Below are 23,460 nucleotides of genomic sequence, written 5' to 3'. Positions count from 1 at the left end.
AGAAAGATGGAAGTTTATTATTATTATATTTGTTATTTGGATCCTACAGTGATTTTTTCCCAGTAATTTGAGAACCTTCAGTCCTATCAGTTCAGACAAGTATGTCATATTTGATGAATGAGGAAAGGCTAGCTCATTGTAGCAGCATGTTTGATACCAGAACAGACGTTTATTTGGAAAGATAACAACTAACTGTGTTAAAGAAAGGAGCATAAGTTCTACAGAATTATTTAATTTACTATTCATTATTTCATTTGATTGAATGTGCAGATGTAGAATATTTAATTAAAAGAGGTTCCTGCAAATTGTGGTCAGCTTTTGTTCAAATTCCTAAGTGTGCCAATTATGATACTAAACCTCTACACCAACTGGTCTGTTTCTTTCTTCTAAAACACATATATTCCCTTTTTAACTTTGTTATATTGTCACTATCAGAAGTAAATTTAATAGAAATTTTAAAATACTCCAGAGTTACTGAAGTAGTTGTTCCTAAAGACAATAAAAGTTCCCAAAGAAAAGCTCTCTGTTGTGTTGTCAGATACAAATTCTTCACTGACTATGCAATCAAACTATCTATGTGAGAAGGATGTGCTTTTAATGTAAATTAAATGATATAAAGTAAAATCAGTGTAGGTTGCTCATGATTTTTCAGGTAAGCTTAGGTTAGATTTTGAAGTGTTGTTCAGATAACAATCTTATACACTGCAGTAACAAAACCACAGATAGCTGGGTACTATCAGAGAACTAAGTTCCTCACAGAGGGACCTAGTAAGACTCTTAAATACTGAGTGAAATGGGGTCCTGAAGACGTTTAACTGCCAGCACAGGAAAAGCCTGTATTTCTAGAAAGTGTCCAGATTAGCTGAGAAAAACCCGAACAAACAAAAAAACCCAACTCTTCCCAAACCACCCCCTGTCTGTGACCCATCCCCCAAGATTTCTCTACTGAAGATGGATTCTGAATTTCATAGTGGTAAAGGAACAAGGAAACACTGACCATTTTCTGAAAACAGACTGATCCTTGAATAATAGCTTGAAGGGCAAAGACAGTTGATCAGGAAGTAAAGGCTATGCTAAGGCTTCTTTTTATGTTGAAGATGATTAATTTTACATTTCCTACCTCCTAAGATCAAACCATAACTACAAAGCTATTAAGCACACTTCTGTTTGAAGCACAGTCATTGTGCACCCTGGAACAGAAGTATGCTGTCAGAAACTGGGCAACTAGGATACAGCTTCGTTATATTACACAGTGATTTAGAGAACCATTGTGAGGCAGAGTTCTGGGGTTTTGTCCTTCTTTGCTAGATTAATAATTATATTTAACCCTCTAAGTATTTAATAAACATGAATAAAACCTAGTACTGTACTTGCAAACATAATTAAAAAACCACAATCCTAATTTGACTTCACCTGTTAAATAGTCACGTGTTTTTCTGAAAAATTACCCCACACGAAATGAGTATACAAATTATGTAACTGTTTGAATAAAAGACTTAACTATTACTTCCAGTAATTTGAGTTCTTCAGCAAGCTACTTGATGTAAACCTGGCTTTTTCTGATGAAGGGACCGATAAGCTCAATCAGTTGTTTTTGCCAACACAGCTTGTGTTTTGGCTGCAAGTGCACACCAATATCTTGTTCCTGTTCCCTGCTTCCTTGTTCTTTATGTAGCCCAAATTCCTGGTTCCTGCCACCTGAACCTTTGTTTCTGATCCAGGACTACCTTTTGCAGTACAGACTTCCTGAGTTCCCTCCTGCTGACAAGTACATTCTTTCCTTATCCCTTGATTTTATACTTGTTTTGGCTTCCTGATCACACTCGATCTGCTCATCTCAACTCTAAGTCATGTTTTTGATCAGTCTTCTAACTTGATAGAATAGTTGGCCTGTCAGAGCCACAGAATCTAGGTTCAAGTGTCCATACTGGAAGTCAAATTGGCCCTTATTAGGAGCATTGATTAGACATAATCCAGTTATGCCTTACTAATATTGCAAATATTTTCTTCCATAATAATGTCAATTTAGTGTATAGAAAACAGATGCCAACAGAAGATCAACTGGTTATAAACTCTGTATCATAACTGGCTTCTATGAAGATCTACAACTAACACTCGTTAAAGATCAAGTCACAATTTGAGAAATATGACACCCACCCCTGCCCTGAATTTTATTTTTAAAGAAAACCAGAAAACTTAGAAACTTCCCTCCCCAGTTGTATTTCAAAATAAAAGTTGTTGATAACTAATATGTTCAAATAGCTTTATATTTGGAAACTGGTAAGGCATAAAGTGGAGCTTAGTCTAGGCTTTTCTTGTAGTTGCTTGATGGTTCTTGATAGATTTTTAAAATACATTCCCTGTATTATTCTTTACTGTATATTGATCCTGAAGGTTTAATTACATGAATAAGTACTGTATGAGTAAGAACACACAAAGTATATGATCTTGCTTGCAGAACTTTGTAATAGCCTGTTATTGTTTAAACATGAGCCTTCAGATATTCACATCTTTCATTATTACTTTCCTAATAAATACCATGAAAGTCAGATTATGTACTCTTTTTTTTTGTTATTACAGATTTGTACCAATTCACTCAAGCACCATAATTTTTTTTACCAGACATTAAATGGTAAAGCTCCACTGAAAAGAATAAAATTGTACTAATTTTATTTGGTAAAGAATCTGCCTTGAGAATCAATAGACTTTAATATGGCTATCTTAACACTGAGCTACTTAAATGATAAAGTTTGAAGCATTACAGCAATTCACATATAGAAGGACACATCTCCTTCAAAAGTAGGAGGCTTTTGGTAAAATATTAAAAAAAAATAAAAATGAAAATGTTCTTTCTCATATTCCTGTGGTTTACTACAACAATCCTAAATTGTAAAGGTCTCCTAAATGAGGATGACCTCATTTTTTTCTAAAAAGTTAAAAAAAAAAAAAAAATTGTATTTAAACAGAATAAATAAGCATCACCAAATGTTTGCGAGCACAGGTAGATCACCTTCAAGTTTTGGTTAAAAGATATAGAAGAGATAAGTAATTACCATGATAATAATTCATTTTATTATTGTTAATTACAGGTTTAAGAAAGTTTCTAACCTGCTTCTGAAGAAGTTTTTGGCTGTAATTAATTTAAACAAAAAATAAGCTGTAACTTCAGCTATAACTGTTCCTTGATTTAACCAGGATTATACAAAAACAAGCACTAATACATTACTGGTACAACCCTGGTATGAAACATTTAAAAAGAAGTAGAGCATATTCTCATGAAATTTGGGAATTTAGTATATATTATTAAATCTGAACTGGATGTATTCAATGCATATTCAACACAGAACAGACATCTGTTAAAATTCAGTGGTTTGATTGCTTTTGCAAAGCTAGTTTCCTGACCACAGAAGGCTCTAAAAATGCTGTGCCAAATAACCTGCAGGAAACTTCAACTATAATGTCATACTGAAGTGATTCACTGTTCAGATATACTTATTATCTGGTACAGAAAGCAGAAAACAGTTTTACACTTGAAACAAAAAAGTACAAGCCTCTTGCTCCTCATCCTTAGACGCTAAACATTATATTACCCCTGCGGTCATTATTCTACATAAAGTTTTCCTTTTCCTCCAAGTATTTGGGACAACGTATTGTGGTAAATGTCCTCCAGAATAATCCATTACAGAGCTGCCTATTAAAATCTTTCCTGAATCAATCAGTACAAATATTTCAGATACTATTATTCAATTAAGAAGAGAGTAAGTCAGGTAAGAGAGTTACTAAAGTTGTGTTCTGAACCCCAAAGAGGCATTCAAAATAAGCAAGCCAAGGAAATAAAAATAATGTCTATACATAAGCCTGAAGTTTTGGCTTGACTATGCATGAATGTTTGAGATAACTCATAACCAGCAATACATGTTAATGCCTAAACATTCAGCCATTTCTAAAGGTTGGACCAGACGATCTCATGAGGTCCCTTCCAACGTGGACTGTTCTATGATTGTATAACAAAAACAATTGTGAGAGAAGTTCAGCTGCTCTTATCTAGAGTTCTGTCAGGAACTGCCTCTTATGCATACTTCCTAATATAACAGGCTTGCCTCACAGAGCAATTTTATGTTCTCTTAGGTTGCTTTAGACTAATTTATACTTTTTTCATTATGTCTAACAAGCCCTCTTAAAAAAAAAAAAAAAAAAAAAAAAAGACTTCATCCTACCTGTAAACATTGATCTTTTTCATTAGTTTGAAAAAATCAAGTGTTATTTCCTATCCTGGTGGTTTTTTACATAGTTTTAGGTCAACTTGTTTCAAGAAAAATAGAAATATATAGCTATGATTTTGTTCACCTTGATTCATAAAGAAATCTGAATTCTGAGAAACTGAAACTGAAAAAATATGTCAAAGTTCTTTTAAATGACATTTTCTTCAATCTAATGTGGCAAGTAAAAGCTTTAATTTTGACAAAACAGCATTTTTTATTATGACTAATTTCTTTCCCGGCAGGTTCATTTATCATCTTTTCCACCTATAATTCACACCTCTGTTCAAAGTAATGCTGTTATTGTATCACTGAATCACCCGTAGCATCTATCTGTAAAATCACATTTTAAAATAGATTTATTATCTATAACATTATCCCAGCTTTCTTCATGTTCTATAATGGCATTTCCCCTATGCAACCCTCACTTAAACAAAAATTTCCGAAATAAATTTAAATTTTTCAAGTCACTTATGAGTACATTTCTATACAATAGTAATGATAACCATAGTTTTCAGAATGCTAAGATTAACTGTAGAACTATCAGAAAAATAATAATAAAAAAAATAACAAGAAAAAGACCCAATGAAATATTTTGCAGAATACTGTTCTTCTTCTGGGACTTTGAATTAAGACCAGAAAAAGAAAAAAAAATTTACTCAATTTAAGAATTGCTAGGAACCTATGGGGGCAACTTCTCTGAACACTGCAAAGTTTATGCATCACTCCAATATACACATTTAGCATTTTATGTGCTATGCACATTTTATAATGTGCAGGTTTTCTAGCAAGAGAGCAAATATTAATTATTTCTGTATTTTTACACTCCAAAAGTGGTTTTCAATTTTTTTCCTTAGAAACTATTGGAAAATATGTAAAAGAATGGTGAGATCACATAATTAATTTCATAAAGTCTCATGGGAGCTTCTAGAGAGAGTATAAAGGTGCCTGTTGACTTCGAAGGACTTTGAGCAGATTCTGAATAAGGTAGGGCTCTACAGGAATCTTCCCCACAGTAACTATAAATCTTGTTGCATTCACAGCAATATTTGTGGCTTTATTTTCATATTTTTTTGTGTATTTTGAGGAAACATTTTTTTTACCTCCATTTCTGTTTTGAAAATGCCCATAAAATAAATGAGAAAACTGACTATTGCTCTGATCATACAATGAAATTGGGATCTGCATTGGTACCTAGTGCCTGTCTTGCAAAATTTTTATTTTATAGTTATAGCCACTAAAAAGCTATTATAATTTTCTCCATGGAGTCACACTTACAACACGGAACTATGTCAGTATTTCCTGATCTTCTATTTACTGGTTTAAATTCATATTTAATGGATTTTCATCTAAGGTAATTTAAATTTAATAGAATTTTGGAATAGCATTCCCAGGACCTTTCTTATTAGTTATAAGAGAGTTGGTACTTTTAAAAGTTTTTATATAAATTGAAGCAGATTTTTCATTTTTAATTACTTTTAATGTATACTGGCATGAAAATCTTCATCCCATTAAATAACATACCATTTAATTTGACACTGTAGAAGCATGTCTTCAGGGCAACAATTCCTATCGTTTCCAATGAACCTTATTAAAATAATTGGCTATTTATATAACAAGCATTTGACAAATCATTTTAACTGTAGTTGAGAAAAAAAAGCCCTCTTATTAAAAAGTGAATCAACTTGTGAATCATTTTTTATTACAAGCAATGCTCCAAAAATCTCAACTTCGCAAGGAAACTTAAATTATCCAGCATTAGACTATAACCTCTAACTGGATTATTTGCTAAAATAGTGTAGGTGGGCTCATGGCAAGAAGTCCAATTATTTTCAAAGCAAGTTTGAACCCAGATCAGTAAATTAGCATATTTCCCTTCACATATCCCAAAATAATTGTATTCTTTCAAAATGTAGTTTATGCATTTCAGAATAGAGTGAGTGTAGGGATATATCTTTTTCACATGAGTACAGTTATGGCATGTGTTTTCAAAAATGTTATTAGACCAACAAGTCCTGGAGGATATGATGATGGATGTTCTAAAATGACTAAAACAGATGGTTGTATTTGTTCACATGTCTGTATTTGATATACACGGGGTGAAGTGTATTCCTTTATGGCCAATCTATATACATCTCATTTAAGCTCTCATAAAAAGTCATCTGTGGGACTTCAGTACACTTATGTTGCATAAGTGCACATAAATGTGCTGTGTAAAGGTCATTTCTACTCTTTGCTAATACCTTTCAAATTCATACTCCTAGTTTCTCATAAATATATGCAAGTTTTACTGTTTATGAATCTTATTGTTAATCACAGAAATAATCTAGCACTGTAAATAGGAGAATGGGTTAGATATTTTGGCAGTTCTCTAACCTTTTTTCCCCTCTAGCGGCTGTGGAGTACCACATTTTATTACATTTAACATACATGGACACATATTAGATTAAGAGCATATTTATAAATCACTTAAGAGTTATGGAGGGTTAACAAATGAATGGATGGCTTAATACAAGATTAACCAAATGTCTGTTATTCACTATAGCAAACCACTATTTTCATTACAACCGTTTTTACATCCTTAGTCCTATAAGGATTATACATTTGCTTATAGTATGTGTACACGAACATAAGAGCAAGAGGAAAGACCTGGGGAACTACAAGTCAGTCAATCTCACCTCAGTCCCCAGGAAGGTGATGAGGAAAACCATCCTAGAAACCATTTCCCAACACATTAGGGACAAGAAGGTGATGCAAAGTAGTCAGCATGGATTTATGAAGGAGCAACCATGCTTGACCAAGCTGATAGCCTACTACAATGAGGTCACTGGGTCAGTGGGTGGGGGTGAGCAGTGGATGTTGTTTACCTCAACTTCAGTAAGACTTGTAACACTGTCTCCTGTAACATAGGCAGGCTGACTGTGCAGGTTAGATAAGTGAATGGTGAGATGTATTAAAAAACAGCTGAATGGTTGGGCCCAGAGGGTGGTGATAGTGGTAGAAAGTCCAGTTGGAGGCAAAACACTGGTGGTGTATCCCAGGGGTCAATACGAAAGCCAACACTGATCAACATCTTCATTAATGACCCAGACACTAGGACAGACCGCACCGTCCCCAAGTTTGCTGATGACACAAAACTGGGAGGAGCGGCCGATACACCAGATGGGCGTGCTGCCGTCCAGAGGGACCTCAACAAGCTGGAGAAACGGGCTGAACAGGAACCTCATGAAGCTCAACAGGGGAAGTGCCAAGTCCTGCCTCTGCCCCTGGGGAGGAACAGCCCCGTGCACCAGGACATGTTGGCCAGATGACCAGCTGGAAAGCAGCTTGGTGGAGAAGGACCTGGGGGTCCTGGTGGACAACAAGTCGACCATGAGACAGCAATGTGCCCTCATGGCAAAGAAAGCCAACATGCTCCTGGGCTGCATCAGGCAGCGCATTGCCAGCAGGTTGAGGGAGCTGATCCTTCTTCTCTACTCAGCACTGGGGAGACACAGAATCATATAATGGTTTGATTTTGGTTGGAAGGAACCTTCAGAGATCATCTAGTTCCAACCTCCCTGCTGTGGGCAGGGACATCTTTTACTAGATCAGGTTTCTCAAAGCTCCATCCAACCTAACCTTCAACAGTTCCAGGCATGGGGCATGTGGAGTGCTGTGCCCAATGCTGGGCTTCCCAGTACAAAAAAGACATGGACTTTCTGGAGTCAGTCCAGCACAGGGCTGTGGTGACCAAGGGACTGGAGCATCCAACCTACAACAAGATGCTGAGAGTCCTGAGACTGCTCAGTCTGCAGAAGGGGAGGCTTGGGGGAATCCTACATACATGTACAAATATCTGATGGGAGGGAATGAAGAGAAAAGAGCCAGACTCTCTTCAGTGGTGCCCACTGACTGGACAAGAGGCAATGGGCTCTACTTAAAATACAAGAAACTCCATCTGAAGACATTTTCTTACACTGAGAGTGGTCAATCACTGGAGAGAGGTTGTGGAGTCTTCATCTGTGCAAATATTCAAAATATGATGGGACACGGTCCTGGGCAACCTGATCTGTTTGACGCTGCTTGAGAATGGGGGTCGGACTATGTGATCTCCACAAGTCCTTTCCAAACTAAACAATTCTGTGATTCAGTGATATATGCCTATGGTATATATCCCATGTATATATTATATATTATCTCTGTCAAATACACTTATTTGCTAACAACTTATCCGTCATTTTATCTTTTGGACTATAATAATTTCCTTGTCTCCTCTGCAAAGGTGAAAAGGAAGACCACATCTCCCTCTCCATATAAGATGCAAAATGTGTATGAAGTAGTTTCCTCACATCACCAATGACTGTCTAGTACAGGAAGGGAAATATTTATTGCAGTGAATTCTGTCTCCATCTGACTGACAGCTCTATTATCTCAGGGCACATACACCCTGGTTGCTCTTCATGACTCACAGAGAATTATATGTCCTGCACTAAAACCATCTCTCAGAACTGGAACTTGTATTTATGGCAGCTGGCCCAGGCAATGTCACCTTTGCTTGATGATCACATCAGATAAGACCTATCCAAATAGTTTTATGCATTTTCCATGACTATGTTTAGCAGCTAAGGAATTGCCTTCCAGTCTATACATATGATCTGTACCATAACTTAAGGCCATGGGTGGTACAATCCCTGTAAAAGATTATTTTTGCTGAGAAATGGGAGGATGTTCTCTCTCTGTTAGAGCACTGAAATAGTGAAGTCAGAAATAAATACTGTAAACTGAATTTAGATTCAGGCAAAGGTTCTTTTCACCTTTCACTTCTTTTTCCTAATTTTGGTGTATGCCTTCTGCAGTGGTATTCTAAAGCTCCTTTAAGTATTAACTGACAAAATAGAAATGATGAGAAAAGAGCAGACTAATTTCTCTCTAACAATGAAAACTACCGGTATGGAAGAGAATATTGCATTTAAACAAACTCTAAAAACTACATGAGAGTAGTGATTGTATGCATAAACATCTCTGCAAGATACACAAAAGGATCACATAGAATACATTTTCAGAACCAGATGCCTCACTGACTTGTGTAGAGGATAAAATGAAATCTGACAAGATTACAAAACTTACCTATTACTTGCAGGTAAATAGCAATTTAAATTCTCTTTTATGGTGTAATGCATACACACCTGGACCATGGAACATCAGTTCAATGCTAACGTTTTGTCGTAAAGGGCAATTCCTGAATGCTATCAGTATTGCTCATTCATGGCCAAGCACAGATCCCAGCAGAAGTCCTTCTGAGATGATAAGCAACTACTGAAGCTCTGTGCACTTGGGCAGAAAAGTATCACAGTAAGAACTAATAAGCTCCTCTGGAAAGCCTTAGGAGTATCTATGCTTTTATTAACAGCAATTACCAAAGGGGTGTGTATCAGTTTCAGTATTATATCTAATCTGTTAGAAATGTAGAGCTGCCAGTTCCACCTTTTATGTCCCTCTGCATGTTCCTGTCTCCCCACTCCTCTAGGACCCAGTATGGGCTACATTCAGTGATCTGATCCCAATGAAAATCCCTTCTTGCGATTAGTTTGTACACTTCCAGACCAGCCTGGTGAGATGATTCAGATTGAAGTCGGGTGGGGATATACTCTCAGGGAAGACTGGCATCATTGCTTTTGGCAGTATCAGGCAATCACACCAGAATATTAAACAAAATTCAGGCCAGCTCAAGAGACTGCAGAAAACCAAGTGCCTCTTGTGATGTCAGCCATTAACAAGTCATAAGAAAAGGAAGATAAACAAGATCTATTCATTGTTTTCAGTGTACTTGGAGAAAAATGTAGGCACAGATAGGTTATGCCTACATTTGTAAGTACTGTGGTCTTACAGAACTATAGTTGTAGAGTGAAGGGGACACTATGTCTGCATGTCCCTACACAAATCTCAGGGATGTGTTCTCTGTACAAGTTCAAGTCTGGCTGGGTGGATGGAATGCCCATTTACCCACTGGAATGTTTTATGTGAATTCCTAGTGTGTACACAAGGAATTTAGACTACCAGACTATTTTATTTTAGATTATTTTCATCTCAAAGGGATCCAGTTCTTGTGCTCTGAGACTGCTGTCACATGAAGCAAAGCAGAGTAAGTGGAGATGATCAAGAGATTTTTCTTTAAAAATGCACTCCTGGTTCAAACGAAAACACTCATCCAGATGCCCTACAGAAATAATTGCATGTTATTTAACACATCAGAATAAATGCAGGCTAGAAGAATATCCTGGGTATTCATATGCAAATGTGACAGCACCATGAGTTTTGCTTGAGATATTTTATGAATACAAAGGGAATACATTTGTAATGCAGATTGGTATATACTATTAGGCTATTATCTCATTATATTGAGCTTCAAGTCAAAGTACTGTTTTTTCAAGTTTTGCACACATAGGTAATGAGTCTGACGCTATATCCTTCTCTCCCTCTGTATACCGCTTACTTACAAATAAGCCCACTGATCTCAAAAATGTATCCCCATGAATAAATACTACTTATAGTTTCAAAAGAGTAGCTAGACTACTGAATATATTTCTGGATCTTCCTTCTAAAAAGTTTTTTGGCTTCTTCAAGCTGTTCACTGGGTCTGTAGTATAAAAACAACACCTGATGACTACATTTTTTCTTTCTTTAATTTTTAGAAAAATTGCCATGTGAATTGTTCAAGTTCCAAACATTAAAGTCAGTCATACAATTTTCAACTAGTTCAATGAACAATGGAAATACTAGTATTCTATATAGTAATAGGGAACTGCACAGCTGTGTGCCAGCATGAGTTCCTAACAGAAGTACAGTATTTTAGTTCTGCATCCTTGACACACCTACACACACAGAAGGCTGAGCACAGTGGTTCTTACAGCAGCAGAACAATAAAAAGAAAAAACAAGAAAAAGATCTAAATTACAAAACATCTTTTTTCTAACAGCTGCTTCCTACACAGATGGATCAGACTGTGCCACTGTGTGACAAAATTCTAAATGATAAGTTTTGTCTCATTAAATAATGAGATTTCATTTCAAGATTCCATTTATCTTCATTATCTTCCTCAAAGAAACGTGCTGGCATACCTGTAATGAATCTGTGAGTACAACTAAGACTGAAAGCAATCCTTCCTTTAAAGCTGTGGTGTGGCTGTATAGATCCTTGTTGTGCTTTCAGTAGGTAGGACAATCCTAAGCCATCACAATGGCTGAAATTCTTTTATAATTTCCTTTGTCTACCTAAATAGGCATAAAAAGTGGAAAGAAGAAACGGAGAACAGATGCTTTGTTCAGCTCCAGTTTTCCTGTGTTTGTCCTCTAACCATCCATAATTCTATTGTGGTTAATCGATCCTTCTCTTGTACAGGACACAGTGCACCCTCAGCAAGTTTGCACATTAAACCAAGCTTAGTGATGCAGTCAATACGCTTGAGGGATGGAATGCCAGGATCCAGAGGGACCTTGGCAGTTTGGAGGAGTGGTCCCATATGAATCTCATGAAGTTCAACAAGGCCAAGTACAAGGTCCTGCACCTGGGTTGGGGCAAGCCCCTGTATCAGTACAGCCTGTGGGATGAAGGGATTGAGAGCAGCCCTGCAGAGAAGGACACAGGGGAACTGGTGGATGAAAAATTGGACACGAGCCGGCAATGTGTGATGGCAGCCCAGAAAGCTAATCGTATTCCAGCTTACATAAAAAGAAACATGGCCAGCAGGTCAAGGGAGGTGATTCTTCCCCTCCACTGCTGTGCGACCCCACTTGGAGTACTGCATCCAGCTCTGGGGTCCCCAGTACAAGAAAGACATGGACCAGTTAGAGTGGATCCTCCTTCACAGGAGAGCTATGAGAAAGGTCAGTGGGCTGGAGCACCTCTTCTATGGAGAAAGCCAGAGTGAGTTGAGGCTGTTCAGCCTGGAGAAGAGAAGGCTCTGGGGAGAACTTATTGCAGCATTTCAATATATTAAGGGGGGGGGGGTGGGGTGGGGGGGGTGGGGGGTGGTATACAAGAAAGATGAAGACAAACATTTTACCAGGGCCCGTACTTACAGGACAAAAGGCAATGGTTTTAAACTGAAAGAAGGCAGATTTAGATTAGATACTAGGAACAACTTTTTTTATGATGAGGGAGGTGAGACTGTGGAACAGGTTGCTCAGAGAAGTTGTGGAAATCCCATCCCTGGAAGTGTTCAAGTCCAGGTTGGATGGGGTTTTGAGCAACCTGGTCCAGTGGAAGGTGTCCCTGCCCATGGCAGCAGGGGGTGAGCTAGATGATCTTTGAAGGTCCCTTCCAACCCAAACCATTCTACAATTCTATGTTTTATATCATCTAGTGGGTCAGAGTTGCAAATATTAACACATTCAACAATAATAATGCCGTACTGATCTAATAATGTGGTTAACACACTGTCTTAAGAGTTTCTTATTGATGCACTTTCTTGAAGAAAAGTTGTATAAGTGACAATTTGGGAACATCCTAATGTTTTTAAGTCACTTAGCATCTCAAAGCATCTTAGTTACTTAGCACATGACTTGTGTCATAGAAACTCATGTGCAAAGTTTTAAGAAAAGGGCTTATGACCCTACAGAAAGCCAAGGATATTGGTCTCAATTACAAGCATTCTTTGTCAGAAAGATGGACTCACATAAAGAGATGGAAAGCAGGCTCATTCACAAAGTGTATTGCTTGTCAAATTGACAAACGTGAAGGTAAAAGTGTACAATAATAGAAATCAGTTAGGATCAGTAATGCTATTTAAAGGACCCACTAACAAACAAGGTGAGTTTAGGTTTTCCAATCACTCTTACTTCACTTAAAGCCTGTTTCCCTTTGCAGAGCCTTTCTATGCCAAATCCTTGCTAAAAGAATATTGAGAGCGTTCCCATGGAGAAGGCTAAGACTGAACAAAAAGAAAATGGACAATTGTCACACTTCTGGAAAGCTGCCAAAACCAGAATATTGAATTTGGGAAATGAAATAGAGAAAGAAGAGCAGTAAGAAATGGTTATTTTCTTGACTCAAGATCTCAAAAGGGAAAGAAATAATAGCATTTAAGTATTACAAAATTACCTTTTCCAGTGAACAAAACAATCCTGTACCACTTTTCATAACAGAATTGAGATGAACATGTGCTTTTTGGTAAGTATGAAAAGGAATCCAAAAAAGGAGAACACAAAAGAATAACATGACATTGAGATCCTAGATAATAGCTTTTGCTTGTTTGAATGGATAATCTTGAAGAAAACTGAAAATATTTATATAGTAGATACTGCATGGAATAATGCAGTATTAAGTGATAGAGAATAAGCATAACACATCGAGAAAGATGGAATTCATTGTTGCTGCTCTTATCCAAGAAAATATTCTATCATGTAAACTGAAGTTTGAGTGATGAGTGCGTCATTATGCATTTATCTGAAACACCCTATCTGTTTAACTATGAGATATTATATGTAAGAAATATAAACTCTAAACTCTGGTATGATAGCTTAAGTAAAAAAATAACCCATGAAAGTAGGAGTGTAAGAAACCAGATGAATCACAGTGTCCAGTTCACTGTCTGTTACTGCAGAACCTCATATAAGTTCTGAAACAACTCATCATTTTCTTACAATATTTACCTGGTACAAAATAAGTGCAACAGCATAATGAATTTGTTCCTCCACATTCTCATTTCAGAAAGCCGTGTAAGACTATTTACATATTGCTCTCAAGAAAGCAGTCTAGTTTTTGAAAATCTAGAAGGAAATCTTTTTGCTTTTTTTCATGTTTCATGCATGTTTCATGTTTCAACTGTTTTCGTGCAACATTTGGAAGACTTTTTGCTAGTATTTTTGTGTAATGTATTCAGGAATATAAACAGTTATTCTCATTCTGAGGAAACCCACTGAAAAGGCATATTATAATTCTTATGTTATAAAAGAGAGAATATGTGATGTTGACATTACAATGGGATAACTATTACTGAATGTAAAGAGATCATTTTTCATTCAGTATTTGTTATTAATTCAAATATAAAGAGGAACTTCTATGTGCAAAATATCTCCATATGTTATCTTTTTAATGTAGAACATGAACCAATTTAATTTCTTTCACAATCAGACAGCAATTCATGTATTTTTGGAACATTAATTTCTTGCCTCAGTAAAATAATACTAATCATTAAGAAAAACAGTAATTAGGGGAAAAGAGATTTACCCTCCTACAAGAGATCTTTATAATGGCTATTGACAACCTAAGAGACTTTTATACCATAGAAACACACATCTTAAAAGTATCATTCATTGTATAGTTCAGTCAGTGTATAGGTCATAAGAAATCCACCCCTCTGTTCAATATCCCCATAAAACCCAAAAGCAATCAGGAAGATCTATTTCCTCCCACTATGACATCTTATGAAAGAAACTTAGGCATCAAAGAAGGCAGCTTAATAAAAGCCTTAGCTCAACATCCAGTTCTGGTTAAACCAGGAAAAATCGAAAAGAAGCTTCTAACAAAATGCTGCATAAAGAACATAGAAAGTACTGTAAGGATCTTCTACCAAATAAATGATACAGCTTTGTCTTCAGTACAGGTCGCTGTTGCAGTAAAATATACCACAGAACAGAAAAGGTTTTGAGAATGCCACTGAGAAACCATTTAAAAGTCCTGCAAAAACTCTCATGTGAAACAGAAAAGGAAACAAATTTAACTGTTTGCATAGGAAAAATAACAGGGAGCATGACAAATGTATGCAAAATAGTAAATGGCATACAGAAGGCTCTCAAAGGCTGCTTTTCTTCTAGTCTTATAATACACAAAGAAAGAAACATTTAAAGATGCTGAAAGACAGCAGATTTGAAATTGAAAAGGGATTATTTTCAAAATACAGTATAATTAGATAATGAAACTCAATGAATCAGGAAATTGAAAGGTCAATAATTCAAAAAGAAAAAAAAAGCTATTGGAAGTGTGTATGAATGAGAAGAATAAACAGTGCTATATATGCAAATGCTAACAAGAGTGAAACAAAATTGGAAGGGATGCTATACTTCCTACCTGGCATTTTAAGCCAATCTCTGGCTATTACACCATGAAATAAAATCTTCAAGTAGGGCTCAAAACATGCCCTGTCTTTTCATAGTGAGGGTGTCTTGACCCCTTCTGAGAAGTATCTAGTGTTGGTCTATTACCTGTGATTTAACGCTTTTTCTCTCTGGGCTTCAGGTAGTCTTAGCTCAGTCACCTACTGCTTTAACTAAGATACTTATTTGGATTTGAAGGAAAACAAACCCCTACTTCTAATAGCCCCCAAATTGTTGTCACTGCTGTTCAATCTCACCACACCTTTGTTGTAAGAAGATTCATCATTGAAACTTTCTCTGAAACTTTTTCAACTGGCAAACCCATCATTTTTTACCTCATTAGAGCATTTTTTTTTTCCAGGCAGTTCCACACAAAAGTTTTCCTGGACTGCTGTAACTGGGGGAAACATTTGCTGTGCTCCCAGACCTGGTGGTTCTGCCATTTCTGTGCTCCCCTTTTGGCCCCCTTACACAGTTTCCATTTGAGGAACAATATTTTATTGACTTTTCTTCCCAATAGCCTTTACTGGCTCCTTGCTTTTTTATTCTTTATTGGGAATCTCTCTTAGATGTCTTTCAAATCACCCACTTGCTCTTACATTTTAATTAAGGAAAATTCTGGAAGATTCCAAAATGAACAATGGTATATCCTCCCTTCTTCATTTTTCATCTAAGATACTGGTCAGACACAGGAATAGTTTTCAGACTTCAGCTCAACAATGCTTAGTCATATATGCTGCCTAGGACCTACTTATACATGCAACTTACTATTAGTATACTATATAGCTTATAACTACTCTATTATATAACTTACTGCTAGTATAATTTGTTAAAACTATGCATACAGCTAATTTCAATGAAAATTACCCCTCACCCCACCCCAAAATAAAAAGGAACACCCGAGTTAGATTTAGAACTCCCCAAACAGATACTTCTCCTCAAAGGAGAAACCATAGTGAGTGTTTATCAGCAGAAGCATGGGATGAACATCTGGTATGGTGCAACTGTATGTAACCTAGTACATTATATTTGCCCTCTTGGCTAGGGGGATGACTGGCTTGGAACAAGCTGTATCTGTGAAAGATACAACTGGTTTTAGCCTCCAAAACAAGACAGCTGCATGAAAACCACCTGTGGGTAATGCTTCCTGGAGTGTTCTACCATCAAACTGCAGCCAAGAAAGGTTTAGCAAGAGCACTCGCTCATAATAACACACAAAATCCATGCCACAGGATGTTCTACAGCTTCCTCACACATATTTCTTCCTAGTAGCTGGAAGAGTTACTAGGATTTGAATTTGCTGGTAGAGCTGAAGCTGTAGATTATGCATCACGTCAACTGGCCAGAAATGCATGGCCACTGGCCTTCCCAGTTGCAGCCCCACAGTTAAAAGCCACTGCCCTGTGGGTAGCTGGGATGATGCCTCAACATACTATCAAAATGTGAGCTGATGCTCCTCCACATGGCCCCCATCTCTGCAGTTTCCCAATACATTAATGTAACAGATGTGAATACCACTGACCATCTATGACTGGGAGGTAGAAAGCAGAGAACTCTCTACAAAAAACTGGGAAGGGCCTGCTTACATTTTTAAATGTGTTTGAATAATAACCTTTATTCTTCTTGGAGTAAAAGGCATTTAGTTATGGCTGACAGAGTTAATGATCATCAGAATATAAAACCACATCCAAATCAAACCCTTAAATCTGAACTCTGTTTTTTCAAACTTGATTTTTTCTGGTTGGATCTCTGTGTCATTTCAGTTAGTTGAGTGGCAGACAGTAACCCACACTTTGACATATATTGTTACTAATGTCTCAGTTTTATATTTTTTCAGCAGGCAATCTCTGCCTGATAATCACAATGATGAATATGGTCTGTATCTCAATGTCATGGAATTATTTTTTGGTGGAAAAAATGTCCCTTTCAGTCTTTTGGGTATTTCCATGGATTTTGACTTGTTCTGCAGAACTGTATTTCTAGGCTGTTTTAATGGGTGACAGTATAATCCCCCTATAAGTAGATGAAGGCATTAGTTATCTGAACAGCAATAATTTGTCCAGCATTTTCATCTGTCATATGAAGAGTGATTAGTGAAGTTGACAATGGTGTAACAACAGATGCTGGTTCAAGAATAGCAGTAGACATTTTTCAATAAAAGCCAGAAAGATCTCAGAAGATTGACTTTCTTGAAATCCATGGTTAAATTAAAGGGAATTATAACACACCCAATGATTGATTACATGCTTTTTTCTGGTGAATGACAAGGCCATGTATTTACATAGCTTTCAGTCAAAGTGATCCCGAAGGAGCAAAATTATTTGCTGCTCTTACAAATGAGCATCACCGCCACAGAGTACACCTTAGTCTTCTTGGGCATGAGTTGTACGCTCTTGTCAGAAATTTAAGTGCTCTGAGTTGATCCCTGGAAGAGCTGCTTTCTCGGTGTAAGACTGTAGGGAGATTTGCCTTGCCTCAAGGCAGTTCTTGCAAACAACTCCTTTCCTTGTCACTAGATATTGTCAATAGCACAGTTGAAAGCCAAATTGCCATACATTAACAGCATAACAAATTGCAATCTGGACAGGGTTTGGGAATAACCTTCATACCAAGCAGGTAAGTAAATGTCTCTTAAATAACGAAGGAATATTTAAAGAACATATTGTTCATGGGTATCACCACAAAAATCTGCCCAGGTTTCTACCTGAGGTAGACTTTCCTATCCAAACATTGGTTCATTTATGAGCCCTGAAATGGGAAACTTTTGTTTCCTTTTTGCCACTGGGGAATCACAATTTTTCAGACAACCACTGACAACTAATATCAGTTTTACAATAAATCTAGAATATACATTGCTAATGATCTCTCTTATAATTTACATATTAGTTATTTACATGGGTAAAAGGTCAAGGAATCTCAGAAATATTGACAGGATGTTTGTTGATGCGAGTGACAGAATACCAGCTTTGGGAGTGTATCTTGACTGCAAAATCAATCACCTAGCTTAATTGATTTAGCAACAGAATATTAGACATGAAAGAAATCCAAGATAAAAAACCTTGTACAAGAGAAGTATAATGTGGTTTTTTGAAATCTTAACAGGTTAGATGAAGATACATGTCTTGCAATGAGGTAATTTAACTTTTTATGATGTAACTACTTGGACAGATTTCTTACTTGCTTTACAGTGAGCTCAGAATTGAATTAATAAACTTTATCAATTTGTATCAAAGGAATTTTGTGAATTGAGCTAAAGGGATATCATATGAAAGAATTATATTAAGTCCACCACTGGAAGTCCCATACTTCTTCCTGATTGCAGAGACGTCCTCTGCTGCTTCTCATGGCAGACCCTCTGAACACCTGTATATTGTGTATGATTTATCATCACATCTTAAACCAGATAATCTGGAAGGGGCTGAATTTCAGTCTCCCCCAAAGAGTAACTGTTCACTTAAAGCTTGTCTTATTTTAAATCACTTTGGCTTCCTTTTCGGGTTCTAGTCTCCCCACAGTGAATCTGAATCACCCGTGTGAGAGCTCTACTTTATTCTGAAGTTGATATAAATACCCTTTGCTGATTATCAGGATCATTAGCTAACTGTTACATACCTGAATATTTTAAAAAGTTTACTGGGGACCCAGCAAACAACTACGATGAATCGCTCCATAATGTACTACTGTATGTTTTCTTCATTCATTAGGTAACAAGAAATTATATTTTGCAGACAGCACATACTAAGTGTGCATTTTGCTGGATGAAAATTTGTGGCGTTATTCACTTCATTTCATCCTTAACAAAGGTCACCTCTGACATTTAATGGAAGGAGAAACATTGTGCATCACATGTTCACTAAGTGACTGGTCCATAATGGAGTGTGCCTGAGAACGTTAGTCCACATGAGGCTGTTTTCACATGAGCTCCTCCATATGACTGGACATCAGTGGCACACAGAAGTGGTCTGCCTGTACCCTCACTTACAGCCGTCACGGGGAGGAAGGTACAGCTTCCTGTCTTCCCACTCTCCAACAACGTTTGCTTCACTTCTCAGGTGGCAGACTCATGTAAAATGCATGCAAGTACAAGGAACAGGGTCGGGAACCACAAGGTACTACACTCATAATTTAGCCCAGGTACAATCTTTAAGCTGGTATAACTCTTGAGTTACAGCTAGACATAATCTTGCCTGCTGTCCTGGTCTTGAGACTCTTGAACTCCTGGTTATGTGGTTTAAAGGCTGGCAATGTCTATCCTTTGCCATCACGATCACGCAATGAACTCAGTCCCTCGTCTTGACTGAGTGCTCTAATGATATGACGATTAAAACAAAAGAAGGTCAGTACGACTGTTGCTGGCATTCAGGTCCACTAGATGGCTGTCCCCAGAATCAGGGCTAGATGGAACAGATTCCAAAGGAATGCACAATATCCAACATTTCCATGTTCCCAGTGGAAGAGGTAGACACATAATTTAACTAGATTAAGTTAGTGGGACTGCCTACGTTACCTATGTAATTGAGAGAGAGTGTGGCCAAAGTTAATGAAATTGAATATCCATATTCAGGTCTTTGGAGACACTTTCCATTGAGTATATAAGGGACATAATGAACTTAAGTAGTTATCTGAGCTGGGCTATATTGGTTCCCGACACTTCAAATTATAGACAAGTATCTAAATGGAGCACTTAATTAAGGTAGACTGGATTGAGTGCTTATTCACTCTGGTTTGAATGAGTGGATTTATCTTTCATGTGCAAAGGGAACTGGATTCTTGACTGTTTGTTTGAGTTTTTAACCTTCTAACTGAGTAACATTTGGCTTCCAAATGCATCAATAACATAAGATTTAAGAACCACGCTGTGCTTTATTACACAAAAGAAAGCACAAGTTTGGCATGAGTTTCTCCTTGGGCAAGCACTTGTTCTAAATGGCTTTTACATATGAAAAAAAGTAGCTTCTATTTAAGTGACAAAGAGATAATGCAGATCATGTTTATATGTTAGAACATGAGCTGATCAGTCATTTGCAGATGAACATGCATAGCTCTTACTAATTGGTTTTGATCACACAGAACTTCTAATGACATTAATTGGACAAACATGGACCTATAATTTTCAGTATGAGCACAAAAATTGAAATATCTATTTACTTCTTAAAATTTTTGATTGGTGAAGTATAGCTCTTACTATATAATCCCCCCATGAGGTATTATTGAAATCTCAAGATTATTTTTTTTTTCTATATGGCTACCTGTCAGTTCTGTAACTACAAACATTAAGACTACGATACTGACCTGCTGTTCCCAGTCTGACCTGAAACCAGGTAAAACTCTCCAAATATATGATAATGGTTAGAAAGAAGTCCAGATATTGTATTTTAAACAGGATTAAATCTACATCCAGTTTAAGTCTGGAAGTTCTACCCTTGAATTTAAGTACCGTGTTTCACAACATTTCTTCATAATTGATAAATGTGTAGGTAAAGAAAGATCTAGATGATGTATTTATTAACAAATTTATTTTCAGTTATTCTTTCCACTTTTGTCTAGCATTAATCAAAACAAACCCACAAACAATTCCAAGATCCCTACTATTTCAAGTAAGCTTTTCCATGAAAACCATGCTAAATGTGGTTACCTTTCCTTACCATGCTCTAGAATATGCGTAGCAAATTATGCACTGTTGTGTCCAGTGAGTTGGAAGTAAGGTCATTTTCTGAAGGTAGTAGCAGTAGTATTCAGTACTATTAGCTTGCTCATAATATAAAGGCCAAAAGCTGATACACTTCAGAAAACCAGATGTGATATTAATCCTCAACATTGCAAGCAATAAAAAGGCTCCTATCTATAAATACAATAAAAGTTACCATGTGGAACTTACTGTGCTGGCAGTGAATCCCATTAAATCCCTCTGGACATTTACAAACATATCCTATGAATGTGTCGCCTCGGTACGCTTCACTAATTTCACATATCCCACCATTATGACATGGATTAGGAAGGCAGGGTCCTGAGAGAGGGGGGAAAAAAAGAAGTATATATACATACATTGTAACAAACATGATAATTTCAGTCATATATGTGTTCATTAAAGAAATAAAATCCCTTATGTAGACCTTCATATTCCAGTAACCCACTAAAATATATCCTTCACATAGTTCAGAAAACTTGCCAGCACAGATTTTTATGAACAAGAAAAAATATGAAGCATGTCAGTACTCATTAATCACAACATTATTTTTTAATGTAAGAGAAGACAGGAGACAGAGAAGCTAAATCTTGCTCTCCCATTAAAGATAACAGGCATTCTAACTTTTATACCACTGAGGAAATATGTATTAATCAAACGTGCCTATCATGTATGGAGTGACATGTACAATATCCCTAAATAATCACTACATGTCAAGTTGGTAGTTTGAGATCTTTGCTACGGCTTTGGGTGACTTTCTGCATATGTGACTATATGGGCCAGCTGTTAGCAGCTACTAAACCAACTATTCTTCTTCCATTAAGTGCCTTTTTAGCATACCCACTTCAAGCTGATTTCAAAAAGGTCTTCTGACTGAATTATTTTTTTCCCACTAACCACATGCTAGGATACCTAAAATTTCAGCAGTGAGATCTAATTTGTTAGGTTTGCAATGAATGACTACACATACCTTTAAATAATAGCATCTTTTGAACTGAGATCTGAAGTTTATTCATTTAATGGCACATGTTAAAAGATTTTTACATCTTATTGTCTTGCTAATACTATCTGTAATATACCTCCTACTAGGAGAAAACACTTTAGCATTTTGGTGATTTTTTTTTCCAGTCTCACTTTAAAGAACTAGTGGTAATCACTGATTAGAAGGCCTCATGTGCAAATTTGTGTGTGACAAGACATATGAATTCAATATATAGTATGTTATTTGCAACGTTTGCCATGTACACAGAAAAGTGTCAATCTTCACTTATTGAAATGCAGTGTCATAATTATTCACCCACTTAAAATTGCATTTAGAAAAAAAACCCAGCAAAACAGAAAAGAACGTCTTTCTGCAACGTAATTTACAGACAATCAGCACTGGGAATTGAGTGATTTAAACTTAAAAGAGCTATAAGTTTAATGTTTCTGAGGGTCTGCCTATTTGTTTATATTTTCAATTACAAACCCAAGGTTGGACAGATGTTCACAGCAACACCATTCATTCAGAATGTCACATTAGTGAAAATATTAATTTGCAAAAGATAAAAGTTAACAGGATGACAAAGATATCAGAACACATTCCCCAGTTATAATTGCCCAGGTGGTTATAGCAATTTGAGAAACTATCCATGGACACATTTCTATTACGATTTACGTCATCAGCCTATTCCAGGACACAATCCTGCAGAAGTTATGCTTGTGTGTATCATGAAACAGGGGGTATGTCTCACTGAAGCCAATAAATAAAAGACATGAATATACAGCAGCTTATTCTAAATGCAATTAGTAGTAAAAAAAGGGCAAAAATCATGAAGATGGAGAGGAAGAGATAGCTGTTGCCTTTTTTGCCTTTCCCTATCCACATTCTGCATTACACTTTAAACCTAATGGTACACTACATTCCTAATTCCAGACAACATATATCACTCCTTTAACAGGTCTAGGAAGACTCATGGCTTTCAAGTATTACAGCTTCTGTTCCTGTTATTTCTCCTCTGTAATATTTTGGGAAGAAACATGTTTAATAATTTGCACTTTTAGTCTCCCAATGAATACGAGCTGTGTATTTTTCTTCCAAGACTCTATCAGAGTGCTTCAGTTTGGGGAGTATCTGCAGGTAGCCTCATATGTTAATTACTTCTATGCATGTGGATCTCTAATCTTTGAAGAACAATAAATCTTTTAATAATTACTTTCTCATTTTGCTTGCTGCTTTCTCCATATGGCTTGTTAAGCACATGTTCAGCATACTTTCATTAATTTTCTTTAGATTTTTGCACTTTCTCAGATAAGTCCGAAGTACAAAGACTTAAAAGGTCATTTGAGGTGCACAGTAGTAAATAATATACTGGTGCACACCAGTATATCTAATGAATCTTAGTCTTCTATGATGCCTTCATACTGAAAAAAACCCCACACCAACAATATGAACACTTTT

General features: G+C 36.6%; 1 protein-coding gene across 1 annotated transcript in view; it reads right to left on the bottom strand.

Moving 5' to 3' along the window:
- Positions 1–23,460, bottom strand: part of EDIL3 (EGF like repeats and discoidin domains 3) — a 263,077-nt gene that overhangs the window by 113,129 nt on the left and 126,488 nt on the right. The window contains exon 4 of the mRNA XM_049796524.1: positions 21,213–21,341. Coding sequence (XP_049652481.1) covers positions 21,213–21,341 — 129 coding nt within the window. The remainder of the gene's footprint in view (positions 1–21,212; positions 21,342–23,460) is intronic.

The sequence above is a fragment of the Accipiter gentilis genome, chromosome Z (genome assembly GCF_929443795.1).
Source record: "Accipiter gentilis chromosome Z, bAccGen1.1, whole genome shotgun sequence".
NCBI lineage: Eukaryota > Metazoa > Chordata > Aves > Accipitriformes > Accipitridae > Astur > Astur gentilis.
The sequence above is the reverse complement of the archived record's forward strand: the minus strand, read 5'-3'. Positions and strand labels throughout refer to the sequence as shown.